We start from the raw sequence: 23,782 nt of genomic DNA, 5'->3' as shown, positions 1-23,782 counted from the left end.
TCACAAACGGCCATTATCTTTCCTGGGAAAACAACATTTTCAAGTTGGCCTCCAATGCCAGTCACCGACTGGGCATCCTCCGTCGTGCGAAGTCCTTCCTTGGCTCACCTGAGCTCCTCACCAGATACAAGGCTTTCATCCGCAGCTCAAAGGAATTCTGCTCTCCCCTCTGGGCTGGTGCTCCTGCCTCACACCTAGCTCGGCTTCACGCTGTTGCAAACAAAGCTTTCAGAATCATTGGAATCTCCCGCGATTAATTTAACTCTGAGGGCCTTTCACTCACTCACCGCAGGCAGGTTGGTGGTCTTTCTGTCTACTACCGACGTCTCGCTGGCCTAGCCCCCCCCAGCCCTGTCTGTGCTCTGTCCCCCAAATACTCCTACAGGTCGCACAACATCTGCAAGGCAACCCTCTTCTGGTGAAACTACCAAAATCAAGACTCTCTGCTCACCTTCACTCTATCATTCCTCTTTTCTCCCACCTCCGGAACAAACTCCCTCACTCTATTCAATCCCACTCCTCCCTCCAGGTCTTTAAAACAGCTGTTCACCACCATCTCGTCTTTCCCCATCCAAAACCTTGATCTTTTCTACCCCCATTAATTCACCCCAGATCCACGTTTCTGAAATACCGACTTCTTTCCTGGAAGTTCTAGCTGTGTCCATGTGTTTTTTTTACCTCTCCCACCCCCACGCCAACCCCCTTCCCACGCCACCTCCCCCCAAGCCCTCTCCCTCCCACAGATCTCCCGATGTCCCTGCACTCAAAATTTGTACTTGTGTGCTTCCCCCTCTATCCCCATCTTGTCTCCTGCTCCCTTTATTTTGTCTTATGTGTCTGTTTGTTTTTTTTGTCATGAATGTTAGCTCTTACATGAGCATCGATCTTGTACACACACACACAAAAAAAAGCTTCCCTTCAGTCAAACATGGAGGAGGTTCAGTGATGTTTTGGGGTTGTTGTGCTGCTGCCTCTGGCACTGGGTGCCTTGACTGTCTGCATAGCATCATGAAATCAAGAGATTACAAAGGCATTGTGGAGCACAATGTTCAACCCAGTGTCAGAAAGCAAGGTCTTCCTCGAAGGTCATGGGTCTTGCAACAGGACAATGACCCCAAACACACTTCAAAAAGGCATCCAGGAATGGTTCAAGACAAAACGCTGGACTGTTCTGAAGTGGCCAGCAATGAGTCTAGATCTAAATCCCATTGAACACCTGTGGGGAGATCTGAAAACAGCAGTTGGGAGAAGGCACCCTTCAAATCTGGGACAACTTTTTTTTTCTTTTTTTGTATACCAAATCGAGGCTTGTGAAAGAGCTAACATTTATCACAAAAAAAAAGCAAATAGACACATAAAACATATAATAAAGGGAGTGGGAGACAAGATGGGGAGAGAGAGAGGGAAGCACACAAGACAGTAGAGAACAGGGACATCGGGAGATCTGTGGGAGGGAGAGGGCTTGGGGGGAGGAGGCATGGGGAGGGGTGGGAGAGGTATTAAACACAGGGACACTGCTTCGACTTCCAGGAGAGAAGTTTGTATTTCAAAAAAGTGGATCTGGGGTGAATTAGCGGGGGTAGAAAAGAGCAAAGTTATGGATGGGGGAAGATAAGAGATGGTGGTGAACATCTGTTTTAAAGACCTGGAGGGAGGAGAGGGATTGAAGAGAGTGAAGGAGTTTGTTCCAGAGGCAGGAGTAAAGAGGAATGAAAGAGTCAAGGTGAGCAGAGAGTCTTGATTTTAGCAATTTCACCAGTAGAGGGTTGCTGGCAGATCTTGTGCTAACTGTAGCAACATTTGGGGGACAGAGCACAGATAGAGCTGGGGGAGCTAGGCCGTAGAGGAGTCGGTAGAAGACAGAAAGACCACCTACCTGCCTGCGGTGAGGGAGAGAAAGGCCCTCGGAGTTAGCTTCATCGCGGGAGATTCCAATGATTCTGAAAGCTTTGGTTTCAACAGCGTGAAGCCGAGCTAGTTGTGAGGCAGGAGCACCAGCCCAAAGTGGAGATCAGTATTCCATTGAGCTGCGGATGAAAGCCTTGTATGTGGTGAGGAGCTCAGGTGTGCCAAGAAAGGACTACGCACGATGGAGGATGCCCAGTCGGCGACTAGCTTTGGAGGCCAGCTTGGAAATGTGGTTTTCCCAGAGAAGATCATGGCAGATAGTGTGAGACCCAAAAGCTTGAGTGACAGAACTTCTTGGAGAGGATTGTTCAGAAAGTAGATGGGAAGGTTGTCCAGTCGGTCTTTTTGGAGAGACATAGTAAGAGTGTGAGATTTGTCAGGATTGAAAGACATGTTCCACTTGTTTGACCAGTCTGCGATTTTGTCCAGGTCTGCAGAGAGTGAGGAGGCTGCAGACTGCCCATCTGAGGGATGAGGTATGGAGCGGCAGAGAGTGATAGAGAGGATTTTCCAGAAAGTCGGAGAGATCATTGATGAAGACCAGAAAAAGCACAGGGCCCAGAACACTGCCTTGGGGAACTCCAGCCTCAACAGGAAGGGGAGATGAGAGAAATCCATTCAGGGCCACACGTTGACTTCGACCAGAGAGGGAGTCCGCAAACCATGCGTGGAGATTTCCATGGATACCATAGGAGGAGAGTTTGGTGAGCAGAGCGGGGTGCCAGACCGTATCGAAGGCACGTGATATGTGACGACAGCTCTGATTTCCTGTTTGGCATTGAGGACCTCCATCCATTGTTGAGACAGCAGAAGCAGCATGTCCAGAGTAGAATGAAATGGTCTGAAACCAAATTGATGATCAGAGATCAAGCCATTGGAGAAGAGGAAGGATTTGATATCCGAAGCAATGATGGATTCCATGACTTTACTGATGATTGGGAGCAGGTTGATTGGTCTGTTGTTGCTAGGATCTGTTTTTGCACCTTTTTGTGTAAAGCGGTAATGTTGGCTGATCCCCAAGCTGATGGCAGATTACCTCGAGCAAAAGAGAGGGCGAAAAGAACAGAGAGAGGGTGAGATAGAGCAGCAGGGCAGGATTTTTGGACCCGTGGGCTGATTCTGTCTGGTCCAGTTACAGAATCAGAGTCGAGGTTTGACAGAAACTTCTCCAACTTGTCAGGAGAGAAGGACACAGCGTCCAGGAGCAGCTGGGTTCGACTGGGTAAGGTGGGTACAGAGAGAGATGGGTTTGGGACACAAGGTTTTGAGGCAAACACAGAGTTGAGGTATTCGGCTTTGTCACGTGCGGTGTCAGCTGTGAAGCCATTTGAGGTAAGATGGAGGGGGAACAAAGACCAGAAACAGATTTGACCACATGCCACCAGGATTTGGAGGAATGAGACAGGTTTGAGAGTGTTTGCACTGAAGCAGTTTACACAAGAAGAGTGGGTCAAACTGCCAGTAGAGAGGTGTAGGAAGCTCATTCATGGCTATAGGAAGTGCTTGACTGCAGTTATTTTGTCCAAAGGCCATGCTACCAAATATTAAGTCTAGGGTGTCAATAATTTTGTCAATGCCATTTCTTTTTCTTTTCTGATTCAAAAGGATATATCAAGTTCTGAATAAAAAAAAACAAAGGTTCTGTAATATTAACAGTGAATTAAAGAATTGTGGAGACCAAATACTTTTGCCAATTTCAACGTATTTATCGAAAAAAATGGGAGTTATTTGAAAAAAGGGCAAGGGTGCCAATATTTTTGGCCACGACTGTATGTACAGGAATGAAAAAAAGGAACTGCCTTTGGAGGCCATTTTTCCCTGCAGAGCAGGGGCTGACCTTTTTTTGGGCACCGTGGTCCCCTTTTTGAAGCAATGTTTTACAGCCGGATGCCCTTCCTGCCACCAACCCTGTTAGTCGCCTCTAGCGACACACAGGGAATTACCAGTGAACTGGTACTCAATTTGCCGACCTCAGAAGGATGACAGGCTGTCAATCCCCCTGGCGTTAATTCAGCGATCGACCGGGATTCAAACCCAGAATCCTAGGATCCCAAGCCGGCACGCTAAAGGTGCAGTCACACTATGACGTTTTAGAGAAACTTATATCTAGCGTATGAAAAATCATAAAATAATGTCAACACGTCAGCATACGCCCAAAAAAGCATCGAAAATTATACAGCATGAATAAATTGGGCGTATGCATAATGTATTGAACGTATACATAGCGTATGTCTAACCTATTAGTAACCTATCACTAACTTATATATAACCTATGACAGCGTATGTCCAGCGTTCTCGACTTATGCCCAACGTATGAGTAACTTATGAGAAACCTATGCGCAGCGCGCTCGGCGTGTTGCCGACGATCACGTGACGTTCTGCATAAATACGGCGCCGATCTCTACAGTACCGCGAGCTATCAACATCAACATGGCACCCAAGAAAACGAAGAAGACAGCAACCGAGACGTCTGCCAGGGGCCGAGGTAGAGGCAAGAAGAACACATCTACACCATCATCCTCACCATCATCGTCCAAAGCCGCCGATCCACCTGCTCATGATCTCCCTGCTGTGCCCCAAGCCGGCTGCTCGCAGTCACCACGCTCTCCATCTCCTCATTCCGGTGATGGTTCCCGTGCCTCCCGTGCCTCTTCTGTTGACTCGGATGCTGCATCAGTTGCCTCCACCTCCTCCCGCCAGTCTGATGACAAGACCAAGAAGAAGAGGAGGGCCAAGAAGACTGCTTGCTCCCTGTCAGTGCAAGATGAGGAGCTCATGCTTGAGTTCCTCCAAGACAATCCTGTCCTCTGGAACATGAAGATGACGGACTACAGGAGGACTGACAAGAAGGGCAAGATATGGGAGGACCAGGCACAGCGGATGGGCAAGACTTCAGAACTCCTCAGGGGATGGTTTAAGTCACTCAGAGACAACCACACACGCCTTGACAAGAACTTGACACACGCTGATCCTGTACCACCGACATCTGCCCAGATGAATTTGTAGTCAGCATCTACAAGCGCCATCAGAACAACGGAGTAGAATCCTTTGTAGTTGTAGTACATGGACCCAGTCTTTGGAGGACACCGGCAGGCAACGTGCTTTCCATCAAGTGCCCCACATGTATGGGGGAAGTTCCACTTTTCATAGAACTTGTCAGCAATGGCACACCATCCATCAGGAGTGGTGGGGCAAAACATCACCTCGTCCATGTATTCATCGATGATGGCTTGACAGACTTCTCGGACGAGGAGTGACTGGGTGTTGTGAGGGGCCATCCAACCGAACTTCATTGAGGCATACTTGCTCCCAGAGGCAAGGTGACGCAAAGTCAGGGCAAGCTTCATGCCAGGCTCCAGGGGCTCCCTGTACCAGGTTTGTTGCTTGGTGATCCTGGGACCCACTCTGGCTAGCAGCTCGTCGAACATCTCGGGGGACATCCGCATGAAGTTCTTGAAAGATGCTTGGTCCTCGTTTCGGAGTTCCACCAGAAGCTGGTCGTACAGGCCAAACTGCCGTCGCCTCCCGATCCATGGTCTGACCCAGACCTTCCCCCGTCGTTGACCTCTTCTCCTCCTCATCCTATTGGCACGGATCTGGTGAAGTGCCAATTCGATGATGTCATACTGATGTTGGAGAACGACTAGTTGGTATTCTTGTCGAAGCCTCTCAGGATCCTCCATCTTCTCTGATGACGGGTGGAGAAGTGATGATGGTGAGCTACTCACAAGCCCCCATATATACAGTGACCGCAAAACACTGGCAAAACGCCAATAATACGCTAGTTGTACGGTAGAAACACGTTCAATAAGTTACTCCATCGTCAGACATACGTCTAATACGTCTGAATACGTCAATATGCATTGCAGATACGTCAGATATAGGTTAGATATAGGTTAGATATAGGTTAGAAGTAAGTTACTCATAGGTTATCAATAAGTTAGCTGTACGGTACACCTTCATGCCAACGTATCTCGACGTATGAGTAACCTACCTCTAACGTATTTAACGTATGTCTAGCATATGTCTAGCGTATGCCTAACGTATGCCTAACGTATGCCTAACCTATGAAGAGGACGTCGGCATACGCCCAAAATTTTTGTGCATGCACAAAAATTTATTTCGGCCTCTGCGTACAACAACGTATGCCAGCTTATACCAGCGTGCTTTTAACGTATACAACTTATACCAAACCTACCCCTAACTTATGTCAACGTACACCAGCGTGTTGGTGAAAATTCACATACGTCGGCATAAATTACTGCTATACGTTATGACTGCACATTAACTGCTAAGCCAACACCAGGCTATGTACAGGCATACTCTGAATTGCCTTGCAGCGGTGGAAGGGGTTGTGCCCATGACCTGGCCCTTGTAAGGTTATAAAAACTCGTAAAGTTAATGGTGTGTGTGTGAGAGTATGTGAGTGTGTGTGTGTGAGAGAGAGCGAGAGACAGAGAGAGAGAGAGTGTGTGTGTGTGCATGTGAGTGTGTGAGAGTGTGTGAGAGTGTGTGAGAGTGTGTGAGAGTGTGTGAGAGTGTGTGAGAGTGTGTGAGAGTGTGTTTTAGTGTGTTTTAGTGTGTTTGAGTGTGTGTGAGAGTGTGTTTGAGTGTGTGTGAGTGCAAGTGTGCGAGTAAGTGTGTGTGAGTGTGTTTAAATGTGTGAGCGTGTGAGAGCGTGTGAGAGCGTGTAAGAGCGTGTGACAGTGAGAGAGAGAGTGTGTGTGTGTGTGTGTGTGTGTGTGTGTGTGTGTGTGTGTGTGTGTGTGTGTGTGTGTGTGTGTGTGCAAGTAAGTGTGTGAGAGTGTGTGTGAGTGTACGTGTGTGTGTGTGTGTGTGTGTGAGAGTGTGTGAGTGTAAGTGTGGGTGTGGGTGGGTGGGTGTGTGTGTGTGTGAGTGTGTGTGTGAGAGAGTGAGAGAGTGAGAGAGTGAGAGAGTGAGAGAGTGAGAGAGAGAGAGAGAGTGAGAGAGTGAGAGAGAGAGAGAGAGAGAGTGAGAGAGACAGAGAGTGAGAGAGAGAGAGAGAGAGAGTGTGGGAGTGTGTGGGAGTGAGAGCATGTGAGAGCGTGTGAGAGTGTGAGAGAGTGTGTGTGAGTGTGTGTGAGTGCAAGTGCATGAGTTAGTGTGTGTGAGTGTGTTTGAGTGTGTGTGAGTGTAAATGTGTGAGTGTGTGAGTGTGTATGTGTGTGAGAGAGAGAGCGAGAGAGAGAGAGAGAGAGAGAGAAAGAGAGTGTGAGTGTGGGAGTGTGTGTGTGTGTGGGAGTGTGTGTGTGTGTGAGAGCGTGTGAGAGCGTGTGAGAGTGTCTGAGCATGTGTACGTGAGAGCGTGTGAGTGTGTGAGAGTGTCTGAGAGTGTCTGAGAGTGTGTGCGTGTGTCTGAGAGTGTGTGCGTGTGTGTGTGAGTATCATATTCACTCCTGAACTGGTGGTTACTCAGGGTGTGTATGGGAAGGTTTTAGCACACAAAAGAAATTCAGCGCTGAGGTTCAGGATGAGGGGAGAACCCCCAAGTAGAATATAGTGTGAGGGGATATTACAAAACCGATGAAAATAACTTAATTCTGGTAGAGCCAACATGTCCGAGGTAAATGAGTAAACAAAGTAAAAAAAAAACAACAACAAATAAAAACAGTTGGAGCGCCACCTGGTTGCATATTCAAGTAGACGCACAACAGGTGACAAATCAAGCAATGCCTTTTAAAATCGAGCACACAAGGTCACGCCTCCACCACGAACTGTATTTGCACACTTAATCAGGTCCCTCAAAACATATGTCACTGGAAACCAACCTCCACCTAGTGCCCTCTTGATCTGCTACCTTAACAATAACAGATGACATGCATACCTGCACCTGGTGTCCTATCCCCCTGCTTCCTCAAGAAAAACAGATCGAGTGTATACCTCTACCCACTGCCCTGTTGACATGCTACCTTAACAATAACAGATCAAGTGCATACCTCCAAACTGGTGCCCTCTTCACTTTTTTATTTTGTATATACTGTACCTAATTGAGGCTCGTATAAGAGCTAACATATTGTTATGTCTGGCGGGGTAGAGCAATATGTAGAGCAGCTAGATCTGAATAGGTAATATGCTTCGAGATGTCGCGATAGCTAGAACCCACTATGTACCTTTAAGTTAGTATGTGTCGGCGTTTTGTCGGGTAAGGAGTATACTTGTGAACCTACCAGGAGGTTCGTGTGTTAAGTAGAGTTCGGGATTAAAGAGTAGCGCCCTTGTATGTCTCACCTGGTCAGCCAAACATTTGTCCCTTTTGGTACTGCACACCCCTTAGACACGTAGGTAGAACCTTTAGTACAACTCTAAATAACACCCTCCCCTGACATGAACCGGCAAAAGGAAACCAGGCCGGGACACCGCCGCATGGCCGCCGCCATTTACACCTCCGACAGGCCTATCCACCTCGAGTGCCAAAATAAATTTACCCATGCGAAGAGTGCTTTAACCTCAGCATTGCCCAGGTAAAAAAAAAAAATTTCATTGTAACACCGTTGCCGCCACCATGAGGTGGCGCTACACAGTACGCATTGACATGGAGAACTTATATTATGCCTCACTATTACCTCTGCCCCTCCCGCCATACCCCATCGTGAGCCGGTGTACGCGTAAATTTAAATAGAGATTTAAAGAGGTTTAAAGGCGTGTATAAAAATTAATTATGGGTTTTACCGCCGTTTTACCCAGTGTCTTTTACACCACCCTATCTAACAGATTACATTAGTTCCATGTGCCTGTTGCTTGTGTCCTTTATGACATCCATAAAAAAAACTAAGTTTCCTGTTTGTGATTTCCAATTTTGTTTGACTCTCAGACAGAGTAAAAAATAATAATCTTACTCCTTTGTAAAACGATGTACTGTAAAAGAGTCAACGTACTGTAAAACGAAATACTGGTCTTCCTGTTCATGCTCCGATTGTTGTTCAAAATATAACATTCGATTTAAATAAGTTGTTCCTCAATCAAAAACTGACGATCATAAATTTATAATACAGACAGACAGACATTAACCAATTGCTTAACCCGGCTTTTTGCATCACATGCGTGGGGAAATAAGAAACAGGCCAAAGGTCTATACTTACTAAACATACAGCAACAAATGTGAAGTTTCTCCTGTGACCACCACAAAAACGGCTCCTGACATCACAAACAGACAAAAACACTCACTCAATCTTGTTGATGGGAACTTTACGATCCTTCAACTGCCTCACCATCGCAGGTTCCTCGGAGGGGAGCAGAACTAGCAGGGACTCGCCTCCCTCTTTGTATCTGCACATGACATGTAGAGCAAGAAATAAATAAATAATCAAATAGCTGATAAGCAACGAATGAGTCACCCTTTTATCTTCCTCTAGATCGAGAAGGAAGTGTAGAGCCAAAGTGAGTCGATCACCATGGAATATGCTTTCAAGACGACGAGGTCATATTCAGTAAATACAGTGCATTCAGGAAGAATTCAGACCCCTTCACTTTTTTCACATTTTGTTATGTTGCAGCCTTATGCTGAAATCGTTTAAATTCATTTTTTCCCTCATCAATCCGCACTCAATACCTCATCTATCTATAATTCCAGTAATCTCTGTGTGTGTGTCTGTGTGTATGTCTGTGTGTATGTGTGTGTGTATGTGTGTGTGTGTGTGTGTATGTGTGTATGCGTGTGTGTATGTGTGTCTGTGACCGCTGTTTCTCAACAACCACGGGTCCGATATACTTGAAACTTGCCAGGTATATTGCTGGGGACCTGAGGATGTGCCTTTTCAAGGTTTCATATTAATCGGAGAAGTAGTTACCGAGCTATGTCCAAAAAACGATTCAACCAATCAGAGAGCAGCGAGCTATCACGTGTGCCGAACGTGGCGAACAGACTCTGCCTCGGACGGCACATTTGAGAGCGTATTCATTTATTTCACGTTGGCAAACTATGTTGGCGCTATGTTGGCGTTAAACTATGTTTTAAAACTAATTAAAACTAATTTGCGATTCATCGTAACTGCGATATGCGACCTTCCGGACAGTCAAATGAGGACGTCACTTCCGGACTTACGGATAGTCATAGTGACGACGTACTGATGCTGAACGTGGCGAGCAGACGCTGTAAGGTACGATCGATTGTAGTACACGTTTATAATAACTCTGCCGATACAGGCCCGATTAACTGCAGCACCATCCGAGCTGCGGCGTCGGGACGATACATTCATTGTACGGTCACATCACGCACTTACGGGCACGCCCATGGGCCCATGGGCACGCCCATGCATGCATGGGCGAAGACATTTTTTTTTTTTTTTTTGGCAAGGAACGGGCACCCACGTACGGGCACATCCTAGTCTATCTATAATTCCAGTAATCTCTGTGTGTATGTATGTGTGTGTGTATGTGTGTGTGTCTGTGTGTTTGTCTGTGACCGCTGTTTCTCGACAACCACGGGTCCGATATACTTGAAACTTGCCAGGTATATTGCTGGGGACCTGAGGATGTGCCTTTTCAAGGTTTCATATTAATCGGACAAGTAGTTACCGAGCTATGGCGATTTCTTTACCAAACTCCGCAAGCCGTTCGCTTTGGACCAAACCATTTCATGTAAATAGAGGGGGGGGGGGGGGGGGTTGTCACCGTACTCGCAAGCCGTTCGCTTTGGCTTTGCGAATGGACCAAACCATTTCATGTAAATAGAGGGGGGGGATTGTCACCGTACTCGCAAGCCGTTCGCTTTGGCTTTGCGAATGGACCAAACCATTTCATGTAAATAGAGGGGGGGGGGATATAATTTTAGATATATATATAGTACGGGCATGCCCTAGTCTATCTATAATTCCAGTAATCTCTGTGTGTATGTGTGTGTGTCTGTGTGTTTGTCTGTGACCGCTGTTTCTCGACAACCACGGGTCCGATATACTTGAAACTTGCCAGGTATATTGCTGGGGACCCGAGGATGTGCCTTTTCAAGGTTTGAAATTAATCGGACAAGTGGTTCCCAAGGTATGGTCACCGTACTCGCAAGCCGTTCGCTTTGGCTTTGCGAATGGACCAAACCATTTCATGTAAATAGAGGGGGGGGGGTTCTACCGTACTCGCAAGCCGTTCGCTTTGGCTTTGCGAATGGACCAAACCATTTCATGTAAATAGAGGGGGGGGGGGGTTCTGTGGTCGTTACTGCCACGTGGTTTCAAAGTTTTTTTTTGTTGTTGTTGTTTGCACGCATGTTTTTTTGCACCCACGTACGGGCACGCCCTAGTAATGACAAAGAGAAAACAGGATTTTAGAAAGTTTTGCAAATATATTAAAAAGAAAATACTGAAATATCACATTGACATAAGTATTCAGACCCTTTGCTATGACACTTGAAATTTAGCTCAGGTGCCTCCCATTTCTCTTGATCATCTTTGAGATGTTTCTACACTTTGATTGGAGTCCACCTGTGGTAAATTCAATTGATTGGACATGATTTGGAAAGGCACACACCTGTCTATATAAGGTCTCACAGCTGACAATGCATATCAGAGCAAAAACCTAGCCATGAGGTCAAAGGAACTGCCTGCAGAGCTCAGAGACAGGATTGTGTCGAGGCACAGATCTGGGGAAGCCGACAAAATAATTCTGCTGCATTGAAGGTTCTCAAGAGCACAGTGGCCTCCATAATTCTTAAATGGAAGAAGTTTGGAACAACCAGGACTCTTCCTGGAGCTGGCCGCCCGGCCCAACTGAGCAATCGGGGGAGAAGGGCCTTGGTAAGAGAGGTGACCAAGAAAAGGATGGTCACTCTGGCTGAGCTCCAGAGATTCTGTGTGGAGATGGGAGAAACTTCCAGAAGGACAACCATCACTGCAACACTCCACCGATCTGGGCTTTATGGCAGAGTGGTCAGACGGAAGCCTCTCCTCAGTGAAAGACACATGAAAGCCCGCTTGGAGTTTGCAAAAAAGCACCCAAAGGACTCTCAGACTGTGAGAAACAAGATTCTGTGGTCTGATGAAACCAAGATTGAACTGTTTGGCTTCAATTCTAAGCATCATGTCTGGAGGAAACCAGGCACCGCTCATCACCTGCCCAATACCATCCCAACGGTGAAGCATTGTGTTGGCAGTATCATGCTGTGGGGGTGTTTTTCAGCAGCAGGGACCAGGGGACTGGTCAGGGTTGAGGGAACAATGAACGGAGCAAAGTACAGAGATATCCTTAATGAAAACCTGAAACAGAGCGCTCAGGACCTCAGACTGGGCCGAAGGTTCACCTTCCAAACAGGACAATGACCCGAAGCACACAGCCAAGACAACGCAGGAGTGGCTTAGGGACAACTCTGTGAAGGTCCTTGAGTGGCCCAGCCAGAGCCCTGACTTGAACCCAATCGAACTTCTCTGGAGAGACTTGAAAATGGCTGTCCACCGACGGTCCCCATCCAACCTGACAGAGCTTGAGAGGATCTGAAGAGAAGAATGGCAGAAAATCCCAAAATCCAGGTGTGCAAAGCTTGTTGCATCATACCCAAGAAGACTCGAGGCTGTAATCGCTGCCAAAGGTGCTTCAACTAAGTACAGAGTTAAGGGTCTAAATACTGATGTCAATGTGATATTTCAGTTTTTTATTTTTAATAAATTTGCAAAACTTTCTAAAATCCTGTTTTCTCTTTGTCATTATGGGGTATTGAGTGTGGATTGATGAGGGAAAAAATGAATTTAAACGATTTCAGCATAAGGCTGCAACATAACAAAATGTGAAAAAAGTGAAGGGGTCTGAATACTTTCTGAATGCACTGTACATTCAAGATAAAGGGGTGCCCTGCTGAGCGGAACTCCGATATTCCTCATCGTGGACAGGCAACATGTGTGTGGTGGTGAGCGTAACTTCTAGCACCTCTCGCTAAACATCAAAAACACCCGTAGGCATTCAAAGCCATTCTCACCCACTGTGCACCCAACAAGCCTTTGACATCTCACCGGGCGGTGCGGCCTGCACGGTGGATATAGGTGTTCGCATCATCCGGACAATCCAACTGCAGCACCCAGTTTACATCAGGGAAATCTGAAGGGAAAGGGGTGAGGGGGAGGAAGCATTCGCTTTTTAATACAATTGATATCAAGCAATATGAAGCTAAAAATGTCTGGCAGACAAATAAACACAAAGACTTGATCAAACGGGCGCATCTAACCGAGGCCGCGAGCCGCGATATCCGTAGCAAACAACACCGCGTTTGGCCGTTGGCAGAACTCCTGGTACACCTCAATGCGCTTCACCTGCTGCTGTTTCCCATGTAGCGCCATGACCGGGAGGCCCGGCCGCAGGCGGCAAAACGCATAGTAAAGGTACTGCACCTGCAGACAAAACCAACAATGACCACATTCGCAGAGTTGGCTATGCTTCGCCGGTTGATAGCATCTTGACATGCCCTGACTATCACCTGCTTGCAGCTGGTAAGGAAAACCATGATCTTCTTTTTGACATGGCTGCGCAGGAAGGAGTAGAGCATGTTGACCTTTTGAATGAGCTCACACACGACATAGTTTTGTTCCAGTGTGGCTGGTGTGCTGCAAGTGCAAAGAGCATTCCAACGGATCATTTCCATGACAGACAACAGAACACCAATGGTGTAGGACCACGACACCCAATATTCTGCATCCGGTTTACCTGACATTTACCTGATAAACTCAGATTGCAGTGCATTTGCTTTGCATTGCCCACCTGTATTTGGCATTCTCGTGCACCCACACGTACTCGGGATTACGCAAGCTTAGCCGGGCCAGGTCACGCACCGATTTGGTTTGCGTGGCCGAATACAGCAGCGTCTGTCGCTCTTTCGGAAGGTTCTCAATGACGGCATTCATGGTGCTGGCAAACCCCAAGTCCAGGATGCGGTCAGCCTCATCCAGCACTGGCAAGGAATATTAAAGATCAAAACATTAGCTACAGTTACATTCCAGAACGCATGTTGCCAACATACTTGGCTGATTTGCCATACTAAGCATGTCAAGCATTTTCATCATTGGCCTGATAATTCAGGAAACCTATGAAAAGCAAGCACCCTTCTTTTTGATTGGAGAAAGACATGTCGCCAGGTTTAAAGTACCGAAAGGACATGCAAGGGGAGAGGGAGGGAATACAACTTGAATGTTAAAAATCACAAACTAATTAGCCAGTAAATGGGGGAATGACAAACTATCTATCTCCAACTAGCAAACTATCTCCAGTTCTGGACAAGTCAATCATGAATCCACAAAGATGACATCAATAAGACAATGAAAAAGAATCCAAGTGTTAGCAAAATGTTTGACAGGACACGTTGTAGACATGTACCCTCCAGCAGCACACCACACGTGCGTGTGTACGTACGTACACAAATACACAAAAAAACAAAGGAGAAAGGAGACAGAAGAAAGGATATGGGTAAAAAAAACTATGGCGAGGACAACATGAGGAGAAAACAAGGCCAGATGTTTGAAAATAACCTGAAAAGATTCTACCGTGAGCTAGGGAAATGGAAGCAGAATGTGTCATCCCTTCCTGAAAAAGATGAACCGAACGATTCTGGAAAGGAATTTATGAAGATCAAAAAGAACACAATATGGAGGCGGAATGGATCTGAAACCCTGAGGAGAAAAAGCAACATCTCGAGGAAATTCCCCCAGTAATAATTATTTATTCAGAAAAGACAAAACAACAACTTGTAAAGATAGCAAACTTCAAAAGCCCAGGCCCACATGGGATCCCAAACTTCTGGTTAAAGCAATTTGATGCTATCCACGCTCACTATGCTCGAGCATTCAATGAACTTATCCAAGGGGATCAGGAAATGAATGAATGGTTCACAGAAGGTAACACCTTCCTCATCCCAAAATCTGAAAAGACCCAAATACCCCACAAATATCGGCCAATAACTTGTCTACCAACAACATACAAAGTTTGAATAGGAATCATCACAGACACAATGTACTACCACCTAACATAATAAGGAGGTCTAGAGGCAGAACATAAGGGATACAAGAGGATGTTATGGAACAATAGACCACCTATTACTAAACAAGGCCATACTCGAAAATAGCAATACGAGCAGAACCAAATTGTACACAGCAGCATGGGTAGACTACAAAAAAGCTTTTGATAGTGTCCCACATTCATGGATGACAAAGTGCATCCAAATGTACAAGATAAATCCCCAAATAATCAAGCTGATTGAGAAAGCCATGTATCTATGGAATATCACACCAATCCTGCAGCACTCAGAAGGTAAGATTGAAATACCAAGAGTAAAGATACGACACGGGATCTTCCAAGAAGACAGTCTTTCTCCTCTCCTGTTTTGCTTGGCCCTGGACCCACTAAATAACCTCATTAATGAGCAAGGACACGGATACACCCTAACACCCAATAAAAGAACGTCCAAAGAAAAAAGAAAGGTGACACATCTACTGTATATGGATGATTTAAACCTTTTTGCACCAAACGATGAAAATTTGTCAGAACTGAAATTAGTGAAACGGTTCTCCAACAACATCCAAAGGGAATTTCGCCAAGATAAGTGTTGTAAGATAAGTGTAAGATAAGTGTTACTTCGCCAAGTAAGAGGGCCACCAAAGTATCGTTGAGAGAGAGGAAGACAAATGATGAATTGCAAAAGATGATGGGAATAAAGCCTGTGATTGATGCTGTGAAGAGGAACAGGTTGAGATGGTTTGGTCATGTGTTGAGGAAGGATGAAAGTGACTGGTTGAGAAGAGTGGTGGAAATGAATGTAGAAGGAAGTAGAGGACGGGGAAGACCGAGAAACACTTGGCTAAAGATGGTGGAAGAAGAAATGCGGGCAAGGGGGTTAACAAGGAGAGATGCAGAAAATAGGGCAAAATGGAGAAGATTGTCATGGGGACCGCAAGGCTAACCCCCGCTCTAGCAGGGAAAATGGCCTTTAAATGCATGTTGTGTTGTTGTGTTGTATAAGTGCGTCAAGTGCACATTCGTACAAGGTGGACAAGCAAAAACAGACAACATAAAAATCGACCTAGATATACAATACAGGAACTAGACAACAAAGCATAATACAAATACCTTGGAGTAGAAGAGGGCCACCAAATGTCATTAAAAATGCGCAGAACAATTACCAAAGAACACCTGCGTAGAACGAGGCTGATCCTGAAAACATATCTCACCCAAGAAACAAAATCAAAGCCATAAACCAACTAGCAGTACCAGTGTGCCAGTACAGCTGCGGAATAGTAAACTGGCCACAAGTGGATATCAAAAAACTAGATATAAAAACAAGAAAACTCCTCATTATCCAAAAAAATGTTCCACAAAAATCAGGGCATCTAAAGAATATACCTGCCGAGGAAAGGAAGAGGTATCGGCCTGATGGAACTCAATCAAGAAAAAGAATGACGAGTGTAGGATTATCAGAGTACATGAAAAGCTCAACAGACTACCGAATGCAATTTGTGTACAAACATTTAAACACAACAAACAAGAAAAGGTATCTCTCACACACCTTGCAAAAAAACTCCAAAAACAGGTGTGATTAGAAGATGTCACATACCAAACCAAAACAGCAATGAATACAGTCCCAACGTTTGTATACTAAGTCGAGGCTCATGTAAGAGCTAACATATAGAACATATAATAAAGGGAGGGGAGACAAGAGAGGGAGAGGAGGGAAGCACAACAATAGTAGAGAACAGAGACATCAGGAGATCTGTGGAAGGGAAAGGGCTGGGGTGGGGTGGGGTACACGGGATAAACAATATGGACATGACAGGGCCTTTCAGGAAAAGGAGGTAACGAGTAACATGCTAAACTCTTTCCAGGTAACGTGCCCAAAGTCAATTGAAATGTGCGGTCTTCAACACGTAAAGCTCGTGGGAGAGAGTTTCATGTCGGTAAGCAGCGCGAATCGGAGCCACGTTGCTAAGGTTCAGTTCGTTGCCATCGATTCCTTCCTCCTGATACCTCAATCCGAGGTTCCGAGGTTTGTAAAAAGACAAAAGAAAAATACAAGATTAAATACCAGCAGATATATAGTGAGAACTGGGAGAAAGACAAAAGAGCAAGGAAATATAAAAAATTGGACAGATTGGGGATAGACAGACAAAAAGGTTCAATGGAATGTCGAAGAAGTCAGCTCAACTGGGATGGAGAACGAATATTTATTAATGCCCAAGACCAAGGACACGACACCAGTGGATTTAAAAAGATGGCAGGACCGAGTCAATCGGACAAGTGCAGATTCTGCAAGACAGAAGCAGAAAGCACGAGTCACCTCCTATCGGAATAAAAAAAACAACTAATGTCAGAGCAGCTGTACACCCAAAGGAACAACAAGGTATGTCACGTAATCCATTGGCATACCTGCAGAAATTTCAATATCCCAGTTCCAGAAAACTCATTGAAACACGAACCAAGGGCAATTATTGAAAATGAGGACGTCATGCTCATGTACGACCTGATGATTCCATCAAGCGTGAACATAGAACACAAAGCATTGCGTCCGGACATTGTACTCGGGAACAAGAAGGAAAAGACAACATTGATGATTGAGATATCAGTACCCAGTGATTTTGGCAGAAACAACACAGAAATCAAGAAAATGAACAAATACCAGGACCTCAAAAATGAGGTCAAGAGATCTTGGAAGCTGAAGAGCATCGAAATTGTACCACTACCAGTGATAATTTGAGCAACAGGAATGATAAAGAAGAACCTTACTGAGATTTTAAAAACCATCCCAGGGAATATTACCACAAATGAACTACAACTGGAGGCAATCTGGGGTTCCCGATCCTGAAAAGAGAACTTGGAACAAAACCCTGAAAAAGTTGAACAGTTTGGTCCATGAACTGTGATCCCTTACCGAAGAGGAGTTGGATACTTTGGGTCCTGGGAGGACTCAGTTCCACCTCCTGAAACAAGCAAATGGAGATAACAACCAACAAAACACACACACACACACACACACACACACACACACACACACACACACACACACACACACACACACACACACACACACACACACACACACACACACACACGTACCAAGCATCAGCAGATTTGAGGCATAGAAATAGCTTGTCTGGTCAAAGTGCTGCAGCAGCCGACCTGGAGTACATATCACAATGTTTGTGCGATGGATGCAGCTCATTTCCTGCTTTAGGTCCTAATCACGCAGGTGGCAAAGCAGCAAGGAAAGGGAAAGAAAAAAAAATGACGCGCAGCCATTTAAAACAACAAATACGACCATCTCAAATTCCACGTGCGAACAAACAACGATCACGTATCATCTCATAATTTCTCAGCATTTACATCACTCACCTTTCCCCCAATAACTAGACCAGCAGAAAATTCATGTTTCTTGCCGACCTTGCAGAGAAAAGTGTAGGTCTGCAACGCAAGTTCTCGTGTCGGAGAAATGATGAGAACGCCAAGTCCATCATCCCTGGTCCACTGCTTCCGGAAGAGGCACTCCAGTACCTTAACCAAGCGAGGAGGAGCCAGGGAGAGTCAATATATGAACGAGCAATACAAAGCCGGTCGAATTGTCTCGTCCAAAGTGGTTTGAACAAGAAACCTCAACAAATCTTTAAGTCAGCATTTTCGAATCATTACAAACATGTCAGGTTTGGGAGATGGAGCGGGTGCTGTCTTTTCATATACTGTGACATCCGGTGCTCATTTAATGTCATCGACTTATTAAAATTCAACCTGAAAGTATGGACTGGCATCCCAACGCCAGCAGAGGATTGGGGCATGCGGATTACAGATTCCTTGAAGGTCATTAGAGTGCCGTATGCAGTTTCTACTGACAAATCGGTAGCAGTATTGCAATTCTCCCAAGATGAAGGTTAAAATTTAAATCCTCAATACGTTACTTTCACTGGATTTGAACCCACAACCCCTAGCATTTCAATGAAGTGGAGATAGACCGCAGACCACACCCTCGCCAATATATCATAGGTTGAACGGCAGCCGCAGCTGCTGGTCCTGGTGGAGGTTATAAAACAACATGTACTCGAACTCTCCAAGTGCGTCGACACTCACCGGAATAAGGAACGCGAGGGTCTTTCCAGAACCCGTCTTGGCCGCCCCCAGGATATCTCGGCCACACAGGGCCGGACCGATGGATTTTCGCTGGATCTCCGTGGGATGGCAGTACCCTGCATCTTGTAAACCTGTCAACATGGCAGGTATCAATGCGATCAGGCAGATATTCAATGGAAGCGTTTATTTAAAAATGCATACTTTGCTCAAAATGGCGATATCCCAGAGAAGGTTCGAATTGGGCAAGGTAATCAATAACAAGATCAACCCATGAAATGAACTTACGAGATGGACAAGATACCGGTTTACACACAAACAAGCCAGGGTTGTCTCACACCTGTAAACAAGTCTTACCTGCATGGAGCCGTCAGCAAGGTACGCTTTGGTTTTTATCCGGCGAACTTAATTTGGAGCACAACAGATTGGGAATCATTCCTCTTTAGGAAACGTAAAAAATCTAAAGAACATTCAGTCCATTTACTGTTTGAATGAGATTGTAAACAATGTGGAGGATTCCCAAAGGTAGTTTGCTTATACACCGGTCGGTGTTACAGGTATCAGGTGTGGTGAGAACACCTCACGCTCTCAAACATCAATAACACGTGAGGTACGCGGTGGTCAAAATAAACCAAACCGTAGACCCACGAAAAGTGTTCAAAACTTCAACGAAAGTACAGAATTACACGAATCCATAAACATGTCAAACTGTGAGAGAGATTTCATAAACACGAACAAAACATTACACAGTTATGCACGACCCGGAATATGCTCTGAACTCCCGCCATGGCGATCCATGCGAACAGTGGCAATGAACCCCGACTTCATTCATATTCATTCCACTTGCCGACTCACGTCGCTTCAACCCACATTTACATTGCTCAGAGCATCCATGGGTCCTTTATCGCATCCATTGCCTCAGCCTTCACCGACCGTACAGGAAATACTTTGCGGTGCACATAAACAAATGCACTGTACGTGCACAGTGGGATACAGTGTATTATTTATGTACAGTATTCTGGTGATTTTTTTTAGAATGGACTGTATCTTATTGTACCTTTTATAATTTGTGTTGGTTTACCGCTGTACACTTGTGCTGAGTAGTATTTTTAGTAATTTAATCTAACGTTGCGGGTATTAATGCCATATCTACATGTAGGATGACGATGCGAACATTAACACACCTTCACCATACACACCCTCTACATCCACATTTTCACCACACACACCCTCTAGATCCACATTTTCACCACACACACCCTCTATATCCACATTTTCACCACACACACCCTCTATATCCACATTTTCATCATACACACCCTCTATATCCACATCTTCATCATACACACCCTCTAGATCCACATCTTCACCACACACACCCTCTATATCCACATTTTCACCACACACACCCTCTATATCCACATCTTCATCATACACACCCTCTAGATCCACATTTTCACCACACACACCCTCTATATCCACATTTTCACCACACACACCCTCTATATCCACATTTTCACCACACACCCTCTATATCCACATTTTCATCATACACACCCTCTATATCCACATCTTCATCATACACACCCTCTAGATCCACATCTTCACCATACACACCCTCTATATCCACATTTTCATCATACACACCCTCTAGATCCACATTTTCATCATACACACCCTCTAGATCCACATTTTCATCATACACACCCTCTATATCCACATTTTCATCATACACACCCTCTATATCCACATCTTCACCACACACACCCTCTATATCCACATCTTCACCACACACACCCTCTATACCCACATCTTCACCACACATACCCTCTATACCCACATCTTCACCACACATACCCTCTATATCCACATCTTCACCACACATACCCTCGAGACCCACATTTTCACCACACACACCCTCTATATCCACATCTTCACCACACACACCCTCTATATCCACATTTTCATCATACACCCTCTATACCCACATCTTCACCACACACACCCTCTACACCCACATCTTCACCACACATACCCTCTACACCCACATCTTCACCACACATACCCTCGAGACCCACTTCTTCACCACACACACCCTCTATACCCACATCTTCACCACACATACCCTCGAGACACACATCTTCACCACACACACCCTCTACACCCACATCTTCACCACACATACCCTCTATACCTACATCTTCACCACACACACCCTCTATACCCACATCTTCACCACACACACCCTCTGTAACCACATCTTCACCACACATACCCTCAATACCCACAGCTTCACCACACATACCCTCGAGACCCACATTTTCACCACACACACCCTCTATACCCACATCTTCACCACACACACCCTCTACACCCACATCTTCACCACACATACCCTCTATACCCACATCTTCACCACACATACCCTCTATATCCACATCTTCACCACACATACCCTCGAGACCCACATCTTCACCACACACACTCTCTATACCCACATCTTCACCACACATACCCTCTATACCTACATCTTCACCACACACACCCTCTATACCCACATCTTCAGCGTACACACCCTCCATACACACATCTTCACCATACACACCCTCTCTACCCACATCTTCACCACACACACCCTCCATACACACATCTTCACCATACACACCCTCCGGGGTCTTTGCTTAGCTCTCGTACGTGCCGCGGATGGGTGCTGGTGAATGTGCCATTGATGGGTGCTGGTAAATGTGCCGGTGATGGGTGCTGGTAAACGTGCCTTTGATTGGTGCTGTTAAACGTGCCTTTGATGGATGCTGGTGAACATGCATCATGCTGTTGATGATGTTGTTGCATCATGTTGTTGCATCATTATTGATGATGATGTTGTTGCATCATCATGATGCATCATGAACATGCATCATGCATGTTGAACATGCATCATGCTGCTGGTGAACATGCTGTTGATGGGTGCTGGTGAAAGTGCCATTGACGGGTGCTGGTAAACGTGCTGGTGATGGGTGCTGGTAAATGTGCCTTTGATTCGTGCTGGTAAACGTGCTGGTGATGGGTGCTGGTAAACGTGCTGGTGATGGGTGCTGGTAAACGTGCTGTTGATGGGTGCCGGTAAACGTGCTGTTGATGGGTACTGGTGAATGTACCTTTGATGGATGCTGGTGAACGTGCCGGTGATGGGTGCTAGTGAACGTCCCGGTGATGGATGCTGGTGAACGTGCCGGGGATGGATGCTGGTGAACGTGCCGGTGATGGGTGCTGGTAAACGTGCCGGTGATGTGTGCTGGTAAACGTGCCGGTGATGGGTGCTGGTAAACGTGCTGGTGATGGGTGCTGGTAAACGTGCCTTTGATTGGTGCTGCTAAACATGCTGTTGATGGGTGCTGGTAAACGTGCTGTTGGTGGGTGCTGGTGAATGTGCGTTTGGTGGATGCTGGTGAACGTGCCGGTGATTGGTGCTGATGAACGTGCCGGTGATTGGTGCTGGTGAACGTCCCGGTGATGGATGCTGGTGAACGTGCCGGTGATGGGTGCTGATGAACGTGCCGGTGATGGGTGCTGGTGAACGTGCCGGTGATGGGTGCTGGTGAACGTGCCGGTGATGGGTGCTGGTGAACGTGCCGGTGATGGGTGCTGGTGAACGTGCCGGTGATGGGTGCTGGTGAACGTGCCGGTGATGGGTGCTGGTGAACGTGCCGGTGATGGGTGCTGGTGAACGTGCCGGTGATGGGTGCTGGTAAACGTGCCGGTGATGGGTGCTGGTGAAGGTGCCGGTCATGGGTGCTGGTAAATGTGCCGATGATGGGTGCTGGTGAAGGTGCCGATGATGGGTGCTGGTGAAGGTGCCGGTGATGGATGCTGGTAAACATGCCGTTGATGGGTGCTGGTGAAGGTGCCGGTGATGGATGCTGGTAAACGTGCCGGTGATGGGTGCTGGTAAATGTGCCGATGATGGGTGCTGGTGAAGGTGCCGGTGATGGATGCTGGTAAACGTGCCGGTGATGGGTGCTGGTAAATGTGCCGATGATGGGTGCTGGTGAAGGTGCCGGTGATGGATGCTGGTGAAGGTGCCGATGATGGGTGCTGGTGAAGGTGCCGGTGATTGATGCTGGTAAACATGCCGTTGATGGGTGCTGGTGAAGGTGCCGATGATGGGTGCTGGTGAACGTGCCGGTGATGGATGCTGGTAAACATGCCGTTGATGGGTGCTGGTGAAGGTGCCGGTGATGGATGCTGGTAAACGTGCCGGTGATGGGTGCTGGTAAATGTGCCGATGATGGGTGCTGGTGAAGGTGCCGGTGATGGGTGCTGGTGAAGGTGCCGATGATGGGTGCTGGTGAAGGTGTCGGTGATGGATGCTGGTAAACGTGCCGGTGATGGGTGCTGGTAAATGTGCCGATGATGGGTGCTGGTGAAGGTGCCGGTGATGGATGCTGGTGAAGGTGCCGATGATGGGTGCTGGTGAAGGTGCCGGTGATTGATGCTGGTAAACATGCCGTTGATGGGTGCTGGTGAAGGTGCCGATGATGGGTGCTGGTGAACGTGCCGGTGATGGATGCTGGTAAACATGCCGTTGATGGGTGCTGGTGAAGGTGCCGGTGATGGATGCTGGTAAACATGCCGTTGATGGGTGCTGGTAAATGTGCCGATGATGGGTGCTGGTGAAGGTGCCGGTGATGGATGCTGGTAAACATGCCGTTGATGGGTGCTGGTAAATGTGCCGATGATGGGTGCTGGTGAAGGTGCCGGTGATGGATGCTGGTAAACGTGCCGGTGATGGGTGCTGGTAAATGTGCCGATGATGGGTGCTGGTGAAGGTGCCGGTGATGGATGC

At 46.6% G+C, this 23,782-nt stretch overlaps 1 protein-coding gene across 2 annotated transcripts in view; it reads right to left on the bottom strand.

Moving 5' to 3' along the window:
- DDX10 (DEAD-box helicase 10) overlaps positions 1-23,782 on the bottom strand; it is a 107,693-nt gene that overhangs the window by 81,060 nt on the left and 2,851 nt on the right. For both annotated transcript variants that reach the window (XM_078778596.1, XM_078778597.1), the window contains exons 3-10: positions 18,943-19,073; positions 18,217-18,375; positions 17,941-18,061; positions 13,603-13,792; positions 13,322-13,448; positions 13,073-13,235; positions 12,861-12,945; positions 9,094-9,195 (exon numbers count right to left, since the gene is read on the bottom strand). In XM_078778596.1, coding sequence (XP_078634722.1) covers positions 9,094-9,195; positions 12,861-12,945; positions 13,073-13,235; positions 13,322-13,448; positions 13,603-13,792; positions 17,941-18,061; positions 18,217-18,375; positions 18,943-19,073 — 1,078 coding nt within the window. The remainder of the gene's footprint in view (positions 1-9,093; positions 9,196-12,860; positions 12,946-13,072; positions 13,236-13,321; positions 13,449-13,602; positions 13,793-17,940; positions 18,062-18,216; positions 18,376-18,942; positions 19,074-23,782) is intronic.

This window comes from Myxine glutinosa, chromosome 5, assembly GCF_964187855.1.
Source record: "Myxine glutinosa chromosome 5, kmMyxGlut1.1, whole genome shotgun sequence".
In the NCBI taxonomy this organism is placed as follows: domain Eukaryota; kingdom Metazoa; phylum Chordata; class Myxini; order Myxiniformes; family Myxinidae; genus Myxine; species Myxine glutinosa.
The sequence above is the reverse complement of the archived record's forward strand: the minus strand, read 5'-3'. Positions and strand labels throughout refer to the sequence as shown.